Genomic DNA, 20,051 nt, shown 5'->3' with positions numbered 1-20,051 from the left:
AAGGGGTTTGGAGACACTCGGAGATTTGGAGGGGTGAGGGGGGGGTGTAGGGGCGAGGGGGGTGCACGGTGAGGGGGGTACAGGGTGGGGGGGTACAGGGCGGGGGGGTACAGGGTGGGGGTACAGGGCGGGGGGGTACAGGGTGAGGGGGGTACAGGGTGGGGGGGGTACAGGGTGGGGGGTACAGGGTGAGGGGGGTATAGGGCGGGGGGTACAGGGCGGGGGGGTACAGGGTGAGGGGGGTACAGGGTGGGGGGGGTGGTACAGGGTGAGGGGGGTACAGGGTGGGGGGTACAGGGTGAGGGGGGTACAGGGTGAGGGGGGTACAGGGTGGGGGGTACAGGGTGAGGGGGGTACAGGTTGGGGGGTACAGGGTGAGGGGGTACAGGGTGGGGGGATACAGGGTGAGGGGGGTACAGGGTGGGGGGGTACAGGGTGAGGGGTACAGGGCGGGGGGGGTGCAGGGTGGGGGGGTACAGGGCGAGGGGGGTACAGGGTGGGGGGGTACAGGGCGAGGGGGGTACAGGGTGGGGGGGTACAGGGTGGGGGGGGTGGTACAGGGTGAGGGGGTACAGGGCGGGGGGGTACAGGGTGAGGGGGTACAGGGTGGGGGGTACAGGGTGAGGGGGTACAGGGTGAGGGGGTACAGGGTGGGGGGTACAGGGCGGGGGGGGCAGGGTGGGGGGGTACAGGGTGGGGGGGTACAGGGTGGGGGGGTACAGGGCGGGGGGTGCAGGGTGGGGGGTACAGGGCGGGGGGGTGCAGGGTGGGGGGGTACAGGGTGGGGGGGGTGCAGGGTGGGGTAGTGCACGGTGAGGGGGGTACAGGGCGGGGGGGTGCAGGGTGGGGGGTACAGGGTGGGGGGGTACAGGGTGAGGGGTACAGGGCGAGGGGGGTGCAGGGTGGGGGGGTACAGGGCGAGGGGGTACAGGGTGGGGGGGTACAGGGCGAGGGGGGTACAGGGTGGGGGGGGTGGTACAGGGTGAGGGGGGTACAGGGCGGGGGGGTACAGGGTGAGGGGGTACAGGGTGGGGGGTACAGGGTGAGGGGGTACAGGGTGAGGGGGGTACAGGGTGAGGGGGGTACAGGGTGGGGGGGTACAGGGCGGGGGGTGCAGGGTGGGGGGGTACAGGGTGGGGGGTACAGGGCGGGGGGGGACAGGGGGGGGGTGCAGGGTGGGGGTACAGGGTGGGGGGGTGCAGGGTGGGGTAGTGCACGGTGAGGGGGGTACAGGGTGGGGGGGTACAGGGCGGGGGGGTGCAGGGTGGGGGGGTACAGGGTGGGGGGGTGCAGGGTGGGGGGGTACAGGGTGGGGGGGTACAGGGTGGGGGGGTACAGGGCGGGGGGGTGGTACAGGGTGGGGGGGTACAGGGTGGGGGGGGGTACAGGGTGGGGAGTGCACGGTGAGGGGGGTACAGGGTGGGGGGGTACAGGGTGGGGGGGTACAGGGTGGGAGTGCACGGTGAGGGGGGTGCAGGGTGGGGGGGTACAGGGTGGGGGGGTGCAGGGTGGGGGGTACAGGGTGGGGGGTACAGGGGGGGGGGGGGGGGGTGGTACAGGGTGGGGGGTACAGGGTGGGGGGGTGTCAGGGTGGGGGTGGGGTGGGGGTGGGGGGGTACAGGGTGGGGGGGTACAGGGTGGGGAGTGCACGGTGAGGGGGGTACAGGGTTGGGGGTACAGGGTGGGGGGCTGGTACAGGGCGGGGGGAGAGCTGTCTCTCCATTGCTCCGTTAGTGACCACACCGAGCGCATCAGGCCCGAGCCCAGGTGCTGCAGCAGTTGAACCAAGTCCCTGCCTGTAAAGAGATGCCGCTCATCACCTGTGTGAAACGTCCAACATCTGAGCACAACCAGCGGCGGCTCGTTCCTGTATGCCGGGACTTTGAGAAATGATGACTCCAGGCGCTGTTAACCTGAAGATTACCATGAGCTGGGGGCCTGCAGCAATATCTGAGCACACTTGTTAATTTGTTCCCCATCCCCAGGGGTTTGAGACTTACAGTGAGTGCGCTTTGTAGAAGGTTCCTTATAAATCATCCCAGCTCGCAGGCAGGGGCAAGAATCTGCCCGGCATGAAGGGGGCAATTAGGCAGCAGATGCAGGCAGGGGTTGTCAGGCTTCTCTTTCATTAATAATTCACGGAAATGAAGATTTCCGCTGCACCCTGGGACCCTAGACTGTCTCCTCCTGTCCCAGGACACAAGGGTGGGACTGGGGGCAGTGATAAACCAGGAAAGGACAGGGGGTACAACACAGGGAGAAGTGGTTCAAGGACACAGTGAGGATCTTTGTCCAATGCACCCACCACCTGTGACAGCAGAGCTCAATAAACAGCACAAATCCACATAAACGGGTGGCAGGGAACCACCATTACCTGCCCGTGAAATACAAACTGCTGAACACTCAGCAGGTCAGGCAGCGTCTGTGGAGAGAGTGTCCCAGAGTCGGTGCTTCAGGTCAAGATGTCAGGCAGACCTCAGACCCGAAACATTAACTCTTTCTCCCCCAGATGCTGCCCGACCTGCTGAGTCCAGCCTCAGCTGGGCTATCGTGTTCAATTCTGTGACCTCGTTATCGGAAGGATGTGGAGGTGTTAGAGAGGGTCTGGAGATTTATGGGAATGGTTCCTAGGGTGTGGGGTGGCAGTTAATGGGATTGCTTTGTCATTTATCACACATACTGATAGTGAACAGATAATTCAGCACATCAGTACATCGAGGTGGTAAATAGGAGAACAGAATGCAGGACATAGAGTCACAGTTACAGAGAAAGTGCAGTGCAGGCAGACAATAAGGTGCAAGGCCATGATGAGGTAGATTGTGAGGTCAAGAGTCCATCTTTATCCTACGAGGTCCATTCAAGTGTCTTATAACAGCAGGATAGAAGCTGTTCCTGAGCCTGGTGGAACATATTCTCAGGCTTTTGTATCTTCTGCCTGATGGGAGGGGGGAGAAGAGGGAATGTCCGGGGTGGGAGGGGTCCCTGATTATGTTGGCTGCTTTCCCGAGGCAGTGGGAAGTGCAGACAGAGTCAGTGGAGGGGAGGCTAGTGTCTGTGATGTGCTGGGCTGTGTCCACAACTCTCTGCAGTTTCTTGCAGTCTTGGGCAAGGATAGATTGGAGGGGCTGGGACTGTTTTCTTTAAGAAAAGGCTGAGGGGAGATTTGATTGAAGTATATAAACTCCAAGCTTTGTGAAGAACACAGAAACCATCCAGAACCACAGAGGGCAGGAGGCTGCCCAACAAGGGGACACCTCTGGTGAGGGTTATGGGGGAGAGGTGTCAGGTAGTGAGGGGACTCAGGAGAGGAGGAAGGTTGGGACTGGGGGAGGGAGGGTCGGAGGGAGGACGGCAGAACCGAGGGGTGAACAGGGCAAGATACGCTGCACAGGATGGTCTCGGTGACAGAGCCCCAGGGGCTCGTTGCACAATGACAGGGATGAGAGTGGAGGAGACTTGGGGGAGGGGCCGGGGTTTAACAAGTTTGGAACAGCGAAAAGCCGGGAATTATCTTAAACCAGGCAGATCCTGCACACGGTGAGCAGATTTGACAGAATGAGCTGGTCATGCGGTCAGGCAGATCAGGCTATAAATATCTAAACCAGCTGCACACCACAACGCTTCATGGTGATGTTCACGGGCTCTGGTTAATACCCCCAACACCCAGTATCTCTGGCCCTGCAGTCTCCAGAGACTGTAACGAAAGGAAAATCCCATTTCGCTCTGACTGATGGCCTGACGATGAGCTACCCACACACTTCCCCCCACCCCTCCCCCTCTCACCCAGGGGCCATGTGGCAGTGATTGGGACCAGGACCTTAGGCTGAGCTACCCTCTCACACCCAAGGGTCACGGGAGCAGGAACCTGGGCTAGACTCGCCCTGCCTTTGTGTAGTGCCTGCCCCTTCCCGTTGCCCTGTGAGCTCCCCGGTTGTGCACAGTCAGTGGCGGCAGCGACGGAGAGTTACTGCAATCGATGTGTGGCCATACTGCACAGGAGGCAGCCCTGGATTACCTGACCTGCAGGACAGTCCCTCAACACTCTGAAGACAGGAAGGGAGAGCGACTTGTTCACCTGAAGGCCGACCTCTGACACCATGCCTACTGACCAATACACCAAGTACAGGGAACCAATCACAGCCCCAGTGGTCCTTCCAGCTCAGTTACCCCACCCCCTGCCCTTATTTAGGAACAATGGATTTTTAATCTTGGAGAAATTTACACGGATGTTGCTGGGACTTGAGGACCTGAGTTACAGGGAAAGGTTGAACAGGTGAGGGCTTTATTCCCTGGAGTGCAGGAGCATGAGGGGAGATCTTATAGAGGTCTACAGAATTATGAGGGGTATAGATAGGGTGAATGCATGCAGGCTTTTTCCCCTCAAGTTGGCTGAGACTAGAACTAGAGGTCATAGGTTTAGGGTGAAAGGTGAAATATTTAAGGAAATCTGAGGGGAAACTTCTTCACTCAGAGGGTGGTGCGAGTGTGGAACGAGCTGCCAGCGGAAGTGGTGGATGTGGGTTCTATTGTAACATTTAAGAGGTTTGGATAGGTACATGGATGGGAGGGGATTGGAGGGATATGGTCCGGGTGCAGGTAGATGGGACTAGGCAGAAGATCAGGTCAGCATGGACTAGATGGGCCGAAGGGCCAGTTTCTGTGCTGTAGTGCTCTGTGACTCTAATCAGATTGGAGACACCAGAGACTGCAGATACTGGAACCTGGAGCAACACACAATCTGCTGGAGGAATGCAGCGGGTTGAGCAGCATCTGTTTGGGGGTGGGGGGGAAGTAAGAAGGAATTGTTTACACTTTGGATCAAACCCCTACATCGGAATCAGATTGGTTTTATAAAACTCTCAGAATGTACGAAGTCACTTTTTAAAAAATTCATTCAAGGGGTGTGGGCTTCACAGGCTGAGCCAGCAGTTAACTGCCTGTCCCTAGTTGCCCCTGAGGTGGTGGTGGTGAGCTGCCTTCCTGAACTGCTGCAGCCCCTGGGGTGTGGGTGCACCCACAGTGCTGTTAGGGAGTGAGTTCCAGGACTGACCCAGCAACAGTGAAGGAACGGTGATCTATTCCCAGGTCAGGATGGTGTGGTTTGGCCCCGTGGGAGAGGAGGTGGCATCTGCTTGGCGGTGGACTTGTAGGGAGGGGACACACGTCCATCAGTCCCCCATCTGATCCTCTCCCCAGCAGCCACAGACTGATCTCTACCCTTCTGGGAGCAGAGATCGGCACCTATTGAACCATGGACCTACCCACAGCAAACAAGACAGCACTTGTCCGGTGGGGGAGAGGAAGAGAGGTCAGACAGCGAGGATAGGGACACCGAGATGGCAGACACTGGAATCTGGAGCCAAAGACAAGCTGTTGGAAGAACTCAGGGGGTTGGGCAGCATCTGTGGAGGGAAATGGACAGTCAACATTTCGGGTCGAGACCCTTCATCTGGACTGATAGAGGGGAGATAGCCAGTGTACAGAGGTGGGGGAAGGGGTGGAGCAACTGAGGGGCAACCTTTTCACCCAGAGGGTGGTGAGTGTATGGAACGAGCTGCCAGAGGAAGTAGGTGAGGCAGGTTCATTAACATTTGAAAGACACTTGGACAGGCACATGGATAGGAAACTTTTAGAGGGATAGGGGCCAAAAGTGAGCAAATGGGACTGGCTTAGATGGGAGTCTTGGCTGGCATGGACCAGTTGGGCCGAAGGGCCTGTTTGCATGCTGTATGACTCTATAAGAGCTGGCAGATGATGGGTGGATCCGGGTTTGGGGGGGGGGGGGGGGTGATAGGCAGGTGAGGGAGGGGAGAGAGGGAGGTGGTGGGTGGGGGTGACAGAGGGCAGCAGATGGTGGGATCTGATACGAGGGGACCCAGTGGGAGGGGGGTGTGTGGGTGGTGGGCAGGTGGAGGGGGTGGGAGGGAGGGGGAGAGACAGGGTGATGGGGGCTGGGGTGGGTGCAGGAGGGACTGGGGAGATCAGGAGAAAGGAGACCATTCGGAGAGGGAATTTAGGAGGGAAAGGGAGTAGGCCGTCAGTGCAGGGCACCCTGTGGCCCTTCCTTCTTAATAACAGGTATATCGCTGAGGATACTGTTGGGGGACACACCCTACCAGGGGAAAGCCACAGCGGCCAGATCTTTAGCACTGAATCTGGCTCCGTGGCTCAGCAGGGAAGGGGGCAGGGGTGAAGAGGAGTGTGGTAGTGATTGGGGATTCACTGGAGAGGAATGAGATTCCTGGATGGTATGTTGCCTCCCGGGTGCCAGGGTCAGGGATGTCTCAGATCCAGTCCACAGCATTGTTAAGGGGGAGGGAGAGCAGCCAGAAGTCGTGGTACACATCGGTACCAACGACATCGATAGGAAAAGGGATGAGGTCCTGCAGAGGGAATACAGGGAGCTAGGTCGGTCGGAAGCTGAAAAGCAGGACCTCAAGGTTGGTAATCTCTGGATTGCTGCCTGTGCCACGCACCAGTGAGGGTAAGAATAGGACGATATGGCAGATGAGTGCGTGGCTGAGGGCAGGGTTTCAGATTTGTGGGTCATTAGGATCTCTTCTGGGGAAGGTACAACCTGTACAAAAGGGAGGGGTTACACCTGAACTCTGGAGGGACCAATGTCCTTGCGGGCAGGTTTTCTAGAGCTGTTGGGGAGGGTTTAAACTAGGTTGGCAGGGGGTGGGAACCAGAGTGTTGGGTCAGATGATGGAGCAGTTGGTGTAAAGGTAGATGCAGTGTGCAGAGAGACTGTGAGGAAGGACAGGTCAGAAACACAGTCAGTTAGATGGGTTTACTTTAATGCGAGAAGTGTTAGGAATAAAGGTGATGAACTCAGAGCACGGCTCAGTACATGGAATTACGATGTTGTGGCCATTACAGCAGCTCAGCTGTTGCAAGGGCAGGATTGGCTGCCTGATATTCTGGGGTTTAGAAGTTTCAAAAGGGATAGGGAGGGAGGTAAAAGAGGTGGGGGAGTGGCTTTGCTGATCAGGGATAGTATCACAGCTGCAGAAAGGGAGGACGTTGTGGAGGAAACATCTACTGAGTCAGTGTGGGTGGAAGTCAGGAACAGGAAGGGAGCGTTCACTCTACTGGGAGTATTCTACAGACCCCCCCCAGTAGCCACCAGGACACTGAGGAACAGATAAGCAGGCAGGTTTTGGAAAGGTGCAAAAATAACAGGGTTGTTGTCACGGGTGATTTCAACTTCCCTAATATTGACTGGCACCTGCTTAGTGCAAAAGGTTTAGATGGGGCAGAATTTGTTAGGTGTATCCAGGATGAATTCCTGACACAGTATGTGGTCAGGCTGATGAGAGGAGAGGCCATACTGGATCTGGTACTAGGCAATGAACTTGGTCAGGTCACAGACCTCTCGGTGGGTGAGCATTTCGGGGATAGTGACCACAACTGACCTTTCACCTAGCCATGGGCAAGGTTAGGAACAGATGATATGGAAAAGTTTTTAATTGGAGGAGGGCTAATTATGAGGGCAGTAGGCAGGAACTTGGGAATGTAAACTGGGAACAGATGTTCTCAGGGAAATGCACAGCAGAAATGTGGAGGCTGCTTAGGGATCACTTGCATGGGGTTCTGGAAAGGTTTGTCCCACTGAGATAGATGGTAGGGTGAAGGAAGCATGGTTGACAACAGAGATGGAACATTTAGTCGAGGAAGAAGGAAGCATACTTAAGGTTTAGGAAGCAAAAATCAGGCAGGGCTCTTGAGAATTATAAGGTAGCTGGGAAGGAGCTTAAGAAGGGACTTAGGAGAGCAAGAAGGGGGCATGAGAAGCCTTGGTGAGTAGAATTAAGGAAAGCCCCAAGGCGTTCTACACGTACATGAGGAACAGGAGGATGATTAGAGTGAGGGTAGGACTGCTGAGGGATAAAGGGTGAAACGTGCCTGGAGGCAGAGGAGGTAGGGGAGGTCCTTAATGAATACTTTGCCTCAGGGTTCACCTGGGAGAGGGACTTTAACGAATGTGAGGTCAGTGTAGAACAGGCTAATGTGCTGGAGCAGGTTGAGGTTAAGGAGGAGGCAGTGTTGGAGCTTCTGAAAAACGTTTAGATAGATACATCTCTGGGGCCAGACGGGATATACCCCAGGTTACTACAGGAAGCAAGGAAAGAGATTCCTGGGGTGTTGATGATGATATTTGCATCCCCCTGCCCCACCATCCCACCCCCTGCCCCAGCACACAGAGTCCACATCCCAAGATGATCATGTTTAATGACACCTGATCACAAAAGCACTTTCAGCTTTCACACAATATTCCAGCCGTGCTACAGGTACACATTCCTTACTCGGAACCAATCACATTAATACAGCATAATTAAGGCAGCAATACTGGGAGATCACACGTGTGCAAGGGACACTACTGTAATAGGGCAGGGCAATGAATGTATGAATCACCTTGTGACAGTGGTGGCCCTGAGCAGGTAAGAGCAGCTAGAGCTCACTGCATGGCAATACAACTCACTCACACACACACACACCCCCACCCACACACACATACACACAGAGGGGACACATGGACATCCACAGATGGACACACCATCTCACACACACACAGGCTCACAGACACACACACACACGGAGGCAGACACACCCCTTCCCCCTCACTTCGCCGTCAGCTTCAGGACTCTCTGCACCATCTCCCCGATCCCATCGAAGATGTGATGAAGTTTAGTTTCACACATGAAGGCTGGAGTTGTCACGATCTTATTCTCAGAATCCACATGAGCTTGGTGAGGACATGTTAAGGAGACCAACACATTAACAGCACCCCCACTCAGGACATCGTAACAGCCATGGAGCCCCCACACCAGGGAATCCCCAGCCCTGGGAACGTAAAATCTAGGGAGCGCTAACACCCAGGGAGACACACCCCAAAGAACCTGAACGCCCAGGGTGCCTCCGTCCCAGAGACAGCCCACCCCTGGTAACCCTGGTACCCGGAAAGTTCGAAACCCAGGGAACTGATACTGAGGGGCACTCCATTCCAGGGAACCCTGACACCCAGGACAGCCCAATACTCCCAACGCCCAACGTCACCACCGTCCTCAAGCCAGTCCCCCACAACCTTTTCCATTGAGCACAGCTGCTTCAAAGGATATATCAACCTCAGTGACCCGGTGCTTTGCGCCCATTTCCTTGACAGCTGCTGCAGTTCCTGCGTATGGCCACCTTCCCCCTTCCTCCTCCTCGTGGCCAACTGTAACCTCTACCCCAGGAAGCACTTTGGCAGCCAGCACCGGGGCAATGCAGCATAACCTGGAAGGAAGGTCAGTGGGGTTAAAGGTCTGGGTCAATGGGGGGGGGGTCCTGTCTCACAAACCCGATGGAGTCTGCTGAGGAGGTGATGAGGGTGGTTGGTGAGGGCCATGCGGTGGATGTTATCTATGTAGATCAGTAGATTTAGAACATAGGACAGTCCAGCATGGGACAGGCCATTCGGCCCACCATGTTGTGCCGATCTTGATGCTAACTTATATTAAATGCCCTCCTCCTGTGGATCATCCACATCCCTCCATATTCATGTGTCTATCTAAAAGCCTCTGAAACTCCACCAAGCTGCCTGCTTCCACTGCACCCCTGGGAACCCACTCCAGGCACCTACCACTCTCTGCGTAAAAAACTTGCCCCTCATGTTGCCTTTAAACTTCCCCCTCTAACCTCAAAAGCACATCCTCTGATGTTTGACATTTCTACCCTGGGGAACAGACTCTGGCTGTCTACTCTGTCTGTGCCTCTCATAATGTTATAAACCTCTACCAGGTCTTCCCTCAGCCTCCGACACTTCAGAGAAAACAACCCAAGTTTGTCCAACCTCTCCTTAGCTCACGTCCTCTAATCCAGGCAGTACCCTGGTGAACCTCTTCTGCACCCTCTCCACAGTCTCCACACCCTTCCTGTAACGGGGCGACCAGAACTGCACACAACACTCCAAGTGTGGTCTGACGGAAGTTTTATATAACTGCAGCGTGACTTCCTTACTATTCTACTCAACTCCCCTACCCCTGCCACACGCCGCCTTCACCACCTATCCACTGTGTAGCCACTTTCAGTGAACTATAGACCTGGACCCCAAGATCCCTCTGTACCTCAATGCTAGTAAGAGGCCCACCTTTAACTGTGTACTTTCTCCTTTCATTTGACTTCCCAAAGTGCAACACCTCACACTCGCCCAGATTAAACTCCATCTGCCACTTCTCTGCCCATATCTGTAGCTGATCTATATCCCACTGCATTCTTTGATAGTCCTTTACACTGTCTGCAACTCCACCAATCTTGGTGTGATCCGCAACCTTGCTAATCCACCCATCCACATTTTCACCCAGATCATTGATATACATCACAAACAACAGAGGTCCAAGCACCGATCCTTGCGGAACACCACTGGTCACGGACCTCCAGCCAGAATAACAGCCTTCTACCCTACTCTCTGTCTTCTATGGGCAAGCCAGTTCAGAATCCAAAATACTAGATTACCAGGCATTAAGGGATATCTGGGAGAGTGGAGCTGAGGTAAAAGAACGGCCATGACCTGAGTGAATGGGCAGCAGACACGAGGGCCAGGTCTCCTGCTTCTGATAACTGTTTCACTAACTATGTCCTTCCAGCTCCCTCACACCGTCACTCAGTAACCGTGCTCACCAGCGACCTGTGGGACTGACCCAATGGGTTTCTGTGCCTTGTGGAACTCAGTCAGAACTCTCTTGACATCTGGAATCACTTGGCAGTCCTTCCCATCTGTGGCAAACGTCGAGCTGTGGGGGTAACACAGACATCGTTACACCGAAGGTCAGGACTGAGGAACAGTCACATCCCTACTGCCCCTCCCACAGTGTGACACCCCCCTCAGCACCACCCCTCCCACAGTGCGACCCTCCCTCACTACTGCCCTCCAACAGTGTGGCACTCCCTCAGTACCGCGCCCCCACCACCCCACCCCCACAGTGTGACAGGGTCAAGAGGGATCTCAGTGTTCTAGTGCATGAAGCACAAAGAGTTAGCAGGCAGGTCCAATAGATGGTTCAGAAAGCAAACCTCACACTGGCTTCATTGTGAAGGAGCCGGGGTTTAAGAATTGGGTGGTTTTGTTCTGGTTGTACAAGGTGTTGGTGAGGCCCCACCTGGTTACTGTGCACAGTTCTGCCCCCCTGTATAGGTCACAGTAACATTGCAGGCATCTGAAGGGGATTCACCAGGCTCATTCCTGGGACGAGAGGGATGTCTTGTCAGGGGAGGCTGGACAGTCTGGGTCTGTATTCCTTGGGGTTCAGAAGAATGAGGGTATCAGGGTGACCTTATTCAAACATGTAAGATCCTAAAGAGGACCTGACAGGGTAGATGTTGATATGTTTTCACTAGTGGGAGAGTCACAAACAGGGGGACACAGTTGGAAAGGGTGCAGAGGGAGGATTTACCAGGGATGCTGCCTGGTTAGAGAGCGTATTATGAGAGAGAACTAAAGGTGCCAGAGCTTTACTCTTTGGAGAGAGGAGGATGAGAGGAGACATGACAGAGGTGGACAAAATATTAAGAGGAATAGATAGAGTGGACAGCCAGCGCCTCTTTCCCAGGGCACCAACGCTCAATACAAGAGGGCATGGCTTTAAAGTAATAGGTACGAAGTTCAAGGGAGATATCAGAGGGAGGTTTTTTACCCAGAGAGTGGTTGGGGCATGGAATGCGCTGCCTGGGGCGGTGGTGGAGGCTGATACATTGGTCAAATTCAAGAGATTGCTGGATAAGCATAAGGAGGAATTTAAAATAGGGATATGTGGGAGGAAAGAGTTAGATAGTCTTAGGTGAGGTTTAAAAGAATCAGCACAACAATTGTGGGCCTGTATTGTGCTGTATTGTTCTAATGGTTACAAATAGGGGCTGGTCATTTAAAACGGAGGTGTGTGGAAATTTCCTCCCGGGGGGGGAGAGGGAGGGAGCAGGGCGGTGGGTGGGAGGTGGTGTGAATCTCTGGAACTCTCTGTCCCCAAGGGTAGGGGAGACCAGATCATTAGTTGTATTTAGCTTAGGGTGGAGGTGGAGGAGTATTTGAAAGAGGGCGATCAGCTGGAGATTGTTGAGCCAGACATGACAGCACTCAGTCGAGGGTTAAGCTCACTGCCACAGCTGCAGACACAAGGTGACCCCGGCAGGCCAGGGAGCGAACAAACCATATATCAGACAGACACGGAGTGGGAGTGGTTGGTGCATGTATCTACCCAACACTGTCAGTCTCCCCGGCAACGGGACCAGCTCCGTCACTCACAGGTTCTTGGCTGCTCCGAACCCACCGGGGAAGATAACGGCATCGTGATCCTCCAGCTCGCAGACGGCCCAGGTCCTTCACCTGACCACGGGCAATCCTCGCCGACTCCACCAGAACGTTCCTGGCAACAGGAACGGGAAATTAACTGCACAGTACAGTATGAGAGAGATTGTGGACACCACACACACACACACACACACACAGTGTGCCGGAGATCCTGGAGAGAGAGACACACACACAGTGCAAGAGATCCTAAACAGACAGACTGACAGAGATGGACATTCTCTCCACACGTACACCTTCCTTGGGGAGGAGACCAGACCCATACCCAATGCTCCAGCCTCTATAACTGGAAACTTTTTGTGCCTCTGAGTTCCCATACCTCAGGTGATACCCAGGGGCCACAGGTTCAAATCTCAGCATGGGCTGCTCAAGAACTGAGATTCAATTCACAAAATAACAGCACAAACTGTGTCTCCAATCGCAGGGTGATGAAGGCACTCACCGGGTTCTCTGCAGCCGCTTCCCCCTTCACGTGGTCAATGACGTGCATCTGGGAGACATTGGGGAGCATAAACCTGGAAGTCAGCACACTCGCCGGCTGAGGTGGACAAGGATCCTGTTTCAAGGCAAAACACCACAGGTGACTGGACTGGCAGAGAGCAGCTCAGAGAACACAGCAGGCAGATGCCCTGTTGTAACGACAACTCCCTCTCCATCGTCCCGTCACACACTCCCAGGGCAGGGACAGTTAGATACAGAGTGAAGCTCCCTCTACACTGCCCCATCACACACTCCCAGGGCAGGGACAGTTAGATACAGAGTGAAGCTCCCTCTACACTGTCCCGTCCACACACTCCCAGGGCAGGGAGACAGTTAGATACAGAGTGAAGCTCCCTCTACACTGTCCCGTCACACACTCCCAGGGCAGGGACAGTTAGATACAGAGTGAAGCTCCCTCTGCACCGTCCCGTCACACACTCCCAGGGCAGGGACAGTTAGATACAGAGTGAAGCTCCCTCTACACCGTCCCGTCACACACTCCCAGGGCAGGGACAGTTAGATACAGAGTGAAGCTCCCTCTACAAACCGTCCCGTCACACACTCCCAGGGCAGGGACAGTTAGATACAGAGTGAAGCTCCCTCTACACCGTCCCGTCACACACTTCCCAGGGCAGGGACAGTTAGATACAGAGTGAAGCTCCCTCTACACTGTCCCTCACACACTCCCAGGGCAGGGACAGCATGGGTTCAATATTCACCCCATTCACGGAGCCCAGGAACGTAAGCTTAGGCACAAAGTGAACAGAAACAGGTTCTTACGCTGAGGCCTCATGAATCTCGGTGCCGTCAACACTCCACAGCCTGACAGCACCTGCAGGAAGACAGGAACACAACACCGTCAGAATGTAGCTACTCCACCTCCCTGGGACACGAGTGGGGAGGTGCAGCCCATTCATCCTGGTTTCCAGGAATTCAGGGAAAACCCAGGAGTGGGTTGGTAGCACAACCACTGACCAAGCCCTTAGGGACAGAGCTGCCTACTGGGCGAGGCATACCACCTGGCAACAACCTCGGCAACTAATTCAGACAGGAGTAGCTCTGAGCCCAGTCAATCATCCCAACACTTGTGTCCACATTGGGAAAACTGTCTCAGAGACGGGCATGGCCACCGTTACAGAACCACAGTGTACAGACATAGTGCCAGACCCCTCCATCACAATCCCTCGGTGAGAGAAGAGCCACCAGAGGTGGCGGCACTGTAGTTTACAGACAGGAAGGAGTGGCCGTTGAAGTCAACACTGGGATCTCAAGGCATCAGCTGAAACAATCTCAGGGAAGGGGACCCCTTGTTTCCCACCTACCGACCTCCCGCCACTGATACAGTCAGCGTTCCTCCAGGGGAATCTGAAAATTGGCAACGGTGCGAGCATCTCAGGTGGGGAACTTCACCATCCACTGGGACTGTTTATAGGGGTCATACAGCACGGAAAACAGGCCCTTCAGCCCAACATGTCCCATGCCGACCACGGTGCCCATCTGAGCCAGTCCCACTGCCCACGTTTGGCCCGTATCCCTCCCAACCTTTCCTGCCCGTGTCCCCGTCCCGGTGTGTTTACACGTTGCTGTTCGCTGCCTCGCCCACTGACAGGCGGGCGGCGTGGGGGACCCAGATGCCGACCGTGGGGGGTGGGTGATCCAGCACGGGGACGACCCGTCACCCTCTGGCCCTGCGGCAGACGTGGTGGCCACAGGGAGCTGACTGGGGACCGCTGTCCACCCCCCCCACCGGGCTCGGACAGCCCTCACCCCACCCCAAACCCCTCCCCCCACCCCCCCCACCGGGCCTCAACCCCTGGCCCCACAGTGACCGGATCTGGAGCCGGGCTGCCCGAGGGGCCCCAACAGCACCGGGGACCTCAGGTCTGGCACATCCCCCACCCAACCCCCACCCCCCCCCCCCCCCCCCCCCGGCCTGGACACCCCCCCACCCCGACCCCCCTACCCTCTCCCTGGCCCCGCCACCCCAAAAACCCGTCCCCCTCCCCCCCTCCCCCCACCAAAACCAGCCCCGGGGTCAGCACGGCCCCAGGGTTCAGGGTCAGAGTGTCCTACAGCAGGGAAAAACGGGCCTGGCCGACAGCTGCCGTCGGACCTTCGCCCCCCCCCCCCGCCCCACCCCGGACCTTCACCCCCCCCCCAACCCCCCCCCCCGGACCCTTCACCCCCCACCACCCCCCCCCGACACCTCCCCCCACCGGACCCTTCCCCCCCCCGCCCCACCCCCCGGACCCTTCACCCCCCCCCCACCACCCCCCCCCCCCCCGACCCTTCACCCCCCCCACCACCCCCCCCCGACAACCTCCCCCCCCCGACCCTTCACCCCCCCCCGGACCCTTCACCCCCCCCCACCCACCTCCCCCCCCGACCCTTCACCCCCCCCGGACCCTTCACCCCCCCCACCACCTCCCCCCGACCCTTCACCCCCCACCACCTCCCCCCCCAACCCTTCACCCTCCCCGCCACCCCCCCCCCCCCACCCCTCCCCGAACATTCACCCCCCCCCCACCACCCCCCCAACCCTTCACCCCCACCCGACCCTTCACTCCCCCCCACCACTCCCTCCCCCGACCCTTCACTCCCCCCCGCCACTCCCCCCCCGACCCTTCACCCCCCCCACCACCCCCCCCGGACCCTTCACCCCCCCCACCCACCCCCCCCCGACACCTCCCCCCCCCGACCCTTCACCCCCCCGACCCTTCACTCCCCCCCGCCCACTCCCCCCCCCCGACCCTTCACCCCCCCCCACCACCCCCCCCCCGGACCCTTCACCCCCCCCCACCACCCCCCCCCGACACCTCCCCCCCCGACCCTTCACCCCCCCCCACCACCCCCCCCGACACCTCCCCCCCCGGACCCTTCACCCCCCCCCGACCCTTCACTCCCCCCCGCCACTCCCCCCCCCCGACCCTTCACCCCCCCCACCACCCCCCCCCGGACCCTTCACCCCCCCCCACCACCCCCCCCCGGACCCTTCACCCCCCCCCACCACCCCCCCCCGGACCCTTCACCCCCCCCCACCACCCCCCCCCCGGACCCTTCACCCCCCCCCACCACCCCCCCCCGGACCCTTCACCCCCCCCCCACCACCCCCCCAGACCCTTCACCCCCCCCCCCACACCCCCCCCAACCATTCACCCCCCCCCCGACCATCACCCCCCCCCACCACCCCCCCCGACACCTCCCCCCCCGACCCTTCACCCCCCCCGCCACCCCCCCGGACCCTTCACCCCCCCCCGACACCTCCCCCCCGACCCTTCCCCCCCCCCCCCCCCCCCCCCCCGGACACCCACCACGGCGACCCGGGCCCCGGGCCCGCGGGCGGTGCAGCGGAACCGGCCGAGGCGGAGCGGGAGGGCGAGGGGCCTCAGCAACATGGCGGCGGCGCGGGGGAGTCTGGGAGTGAGGGCGGCGGCGCGGGGGAGTCTGGGAGTGAGGGCGGCGGCGCGGGGAGGGGAGTCTGGGAGTGAGGGCGGCGGCGCGGGGGAGTCTGGGAGTGAGGGCGGCGGCGCGGGGGGAGTCTGGGAGTGAGGCTGAGGGGCGGGGCCTCCTGCCAGTGGGCGGGGCCACTGAAGGGGCGGGGCCTAGGGTCGAGGGGTGTGTCCCCCATCCCTGCCCCACCCCCTGTCCGAGGCCCCGCCCCATGGCCCGGTCAACAGCGCCATGGTCAGGGTCGAGTGTCCTGGGGTGACCGGTCAGCAATGGTTCAGGGTTCTTACTGACCCCAGGACTGACCCTGCCCGGTCACTGACCCCAGGACTGACCCTGACTGGATACTGACCCCAGGACTGACCCTGACTGGTCAATGACCCCAGGACTGACCCTGACTGGATACTGACCCCAGGACTGACCCTGCCCGGTCACTGACCCCAGGACTGACCCTGACTGGTCAATGACCCCAGGACTGACCCTGACTGGATACTGACCCCAGGACTGACCCTGCCCGGTCACTGACCCCAGGACTGACCCTGACTGGTCACTGACCCCAGGACTGACCCTGACTGGATACTGACCCCAGGACTGACCCTGCCCGGTCACTGACCCCAGGACTGACCCTGACTGGTCAATGACCCCAGGACTGACCCTGACTGGATACTGACCCCAGGACTGACCCTGCCCGGTCACTGACCCCAGGACTGACCCTGACTGGATACTGACCCCAGGACTGACCCTGCCTGGTCACTGACCCCAGGACTGACCCTGCCCGGTCACTGACCCCAGGACTGACCCTGACTGGATACTGACCCCAGGACTGACCCTGCCTGGTCACTGACCCCAGGACTGACCCTGACTGGTCAATGACCCCAGGACTGACCCTGACTGGATACTGACCCCAGGACTGACCCTGCCCGGTCACTGACCCCAGGACTGACCCTGACTGGTCAATGACCCCAGGACTGACCCTGACTGGATACTGACCCCAGGACTGACCCTGCCCGGTCACTGACCCCAGGACTGACCCTGACTGGTCAATGACCCCAGGACTGACCCTGACTGGATACTGACCCCAGGACTGACCCTGCCCGGTCACTGACCCCAGGACTGACCCTGACTGGTCAATGACCCCAGGACTGACCCTGACTGGATACTGACCCCAGGACTGACCCTGCCCGGTCACTGACCCCAGGACTGACCCTGACTGGATACTGACCCCAGGACTGACCCTGCCTGGTCACTGACCCCAGGACTGACCCTGACTGGATACTGACCCCAGGACTGACCCTGCCTGGTCACTGACCCCAGGACTGACCCTGACTGGACACTGACCCCAGGACTGACCCTGCCCGGTCACTGACCCCAGGACTGACCCTGACTGGATACTGACCCCAGGTCTGACCCTGCCCGGTCACTGACCCCAGGACTGACCCTGCCTGGTCACTGACCCCAGGTCTGACCCTGACTGGATACTGACCCCAGGACTGACCCTGCCCGGTCACTGACCCCAGGACTGACCCTGACTGGTCAGTGACCCCTAGCCGGACAGTGACCCTAGGTCACCTCTCCCAACCCTGGCTTTCTCCAATAACCCTCATTGGCCTGGTTTTAGCGTGACAGTAGTGTAGCGGTCAGCGTCACGCTTTACAGCGCCAGTGACCTGGGTTCAATCCGGCTGCTGTCTGTAAGGAGTTTGTACGTTCTCCCCGTGTCTGCGTGGGTTTCCTCCGGGTGCTCCGGTTCCTCCCACATTCCAAAGACATACAGGTTAGGAAGTTGTGGGCGTGCTATGTTGGCGCTGGAAGCGTGGCGACACTTGCGGGCTGCCCCCAGAACACTCTGCGCAAAAGCTGCATTTCACTGTGTGTTTCGATGTACCTGTGACTAATGAAATGTTTTTGTTCATCGCCAGTCCCCCAGAGACCTCCCCCCGTGACCTGTCCCCCATGACCTGTCCCCCAGAGACCTCCCCCCGTGACCTGTCCCCCATGACCTGTCCCCCAGAGACCTCCCCCCGTGACCTGTCCCCCATGACCTGTCCCCCAGAGACCTCCCCCCGTGACCTGTCCCCCATGACCTGTCCCCCAGAGACCTCCCCCCGTGACCTGTCCCCCATGACCTGTCCCCCAGAGACCTCCCCCCGTGACCTGTCCCCCATGACCTGTCCCCCAGAGACCTCCCCCCGTGACCTGTCCCCCATGACCTGTCCCCCAGAGACCTCCCCCCGTGACCTGTCCCCCACATTAGACATTTTCCACAAATACTATCTAGGGTTTCTCCACCAGAGGTTAGTTCAGCCTTGTTGCTCCAACCTGTGTCGACGGGATGTTTCCCCAACTCTCCCTGACTGATCCAGGCGTTCCGCCCCATGGCTGGGCTCCTGGGTAGAGAGAGTCCTCAGTCCCCTTTCAGTCTGACTTCTGACAGTTTACTTGGGGCTGTTGAGATTCCTGTGTCCATTCTACCTTTTACCCACCTCAGGCGTTTGCAAACAACTTTCTTTGTCCCGTTGAATGATTCACTGGACTGTAAATTAACAGTCAGATCTGAGCTCTCTGCTTCAAACCACATGGATTCATTTTCCACTTAATCTGAGCTGGGTATACGTACCTTCTCCCACAGGGAGGAGCTGCTGCAGAAGGAAAATGCAGCTCTAAATGTAAAGAAAGAGCCTAAGAACAGGAAAATAGCAGGAGTAGGCCACTCGGCCCTTCAAGGCTGCCTCAGGCAGATCATGGCTGATTTCTCAAAACTTTATCTGCCTCTACTTTAAATACTTCTAACGGTGCAGCCTCCACAACTCTCTGGGGTAGAGAATCCCAGAGATCCACTACCCTCTACGAGAAGAAATGTCCCTGTTCCTCAGTTTCAGACGACCAGCCCCTCATTCACGAGTCTCACACTAGTGAGACTATCTCAACATCTTCACTGTTAGCCCCCTCAGGGTTTTATTTCATAATGGTCTTGTGGTCAGCTGCTAGAATTAATTGGAGGGAAGAGGTAGGTAAAGGAGCTAAGGGAACAGATGGGGCTCCATCCTTAGCCAATATAGAAAGCTCAACAGGGAAGGACTCGCTCTTAATGGAGATGCAGCACAGAAACAGGCCCTTCGGCCCAACTCGTCCATACTGATCATTGCAACACACAATCTGCTGGAGGAACTCAGCAGGTCGAGCAGCATCTGTGGGTGACTGAGGAGGGGTGTAAGGCGACAGGCGGGTAGAGTCAGGCAGGGGAGGGGAGCAGGGGTGGGGATGTGAGACAGTGGCAGGTGAATGAGAGATGGAGGCAGAGAGAGAGAGAGGTGGAGCAGGGTGGGGGGGGAGGGGAGTGTGACGACAGGATACGGCTGCTGGAGGCACATAAGCAGCAACACAAAGGGCTCCCAGTGCCGGACCCTGACAGGTAAAGGAGACCGGAAACCATGAGGGGAGAGGTGTACGGCGGGTGGACCCATCACACATCTGAACTCCCACAGGGACGGCGATGTACCGGGTGATCCCGGAACACGAGGTGTACGCACCAGGAAAGGAGGTACTGACTGGGTATCTTATGTCTTGAGAAAAGGCTGAGGGGTGACCTGTGGGAGTCCCTCCAGTGGTGCAGGATTCGATAGTGCGGAGAGAACGTTCCCACAGTCGGGAGAATAACCAGTGGCCGTCAATATCAGATCGTCACCCACAAATCCAACCGGGAATTCAGGAGAAACTTCTTTCCCCAAAGAGCAGTGGGAACGTGGATCTCACTCCCACAGGGAGGGGTGGGAACGTGGGGA

The 20,051-nt window shown here is 58.1% G+C and overlaps 1 protein-coding gene across 1 annotated transcript; it reads right to left on the bottom strand.

Annotated features, from left to right (window-relative positions):
* Positions 1-8,217: 8,217 nt before the first annotated feature.
* Positions 8,218-18,646, bottom strand: LOC127569699 (glutamine amidotransferase-like class 1 domain-containing protein 3, mitochondrial). The gene is given in 11 exon segments (XM_052014500.1): positions 8,218-8,753; positions 9,123-9,279; positions 10,683-10,775; positions 12,281-12,339; positions 12,341-12,406; positions 12,792-12,875; positions 12,878-12,899; positions 13,604-13,634; positions 13,637-13,655; positions 16,135-16,391; positions 18,589-18,646. Coding segments are annotated over 11 exon segments (975 nt in total). The 3' UTR covers positions 8,218-8,624.
* Between the last annotated feature and the right edge of the window lie 1,405 nt (positions 18,647-20,051).

The sequence above is a fragment of the Pristis pectinata genome, chromosome 4 (genome assembly GCF_009764475.1).
Source record: "Pristis pectinata isolate sPriPec2 chromosome 4, sPriPec2.1.pri, whole genome shotgun sequence".
NCBI classification, from domain to species: domain Eukaryota; kingdom Metazoa; phylum Chordata; class Chondrichthyes; order Rhinopristiformes; family Pristidae; genus Pristis; species Pristis pectinata.
This window is presented reverse-complemented; position numbering and strand designations above follow the sequence as displayed.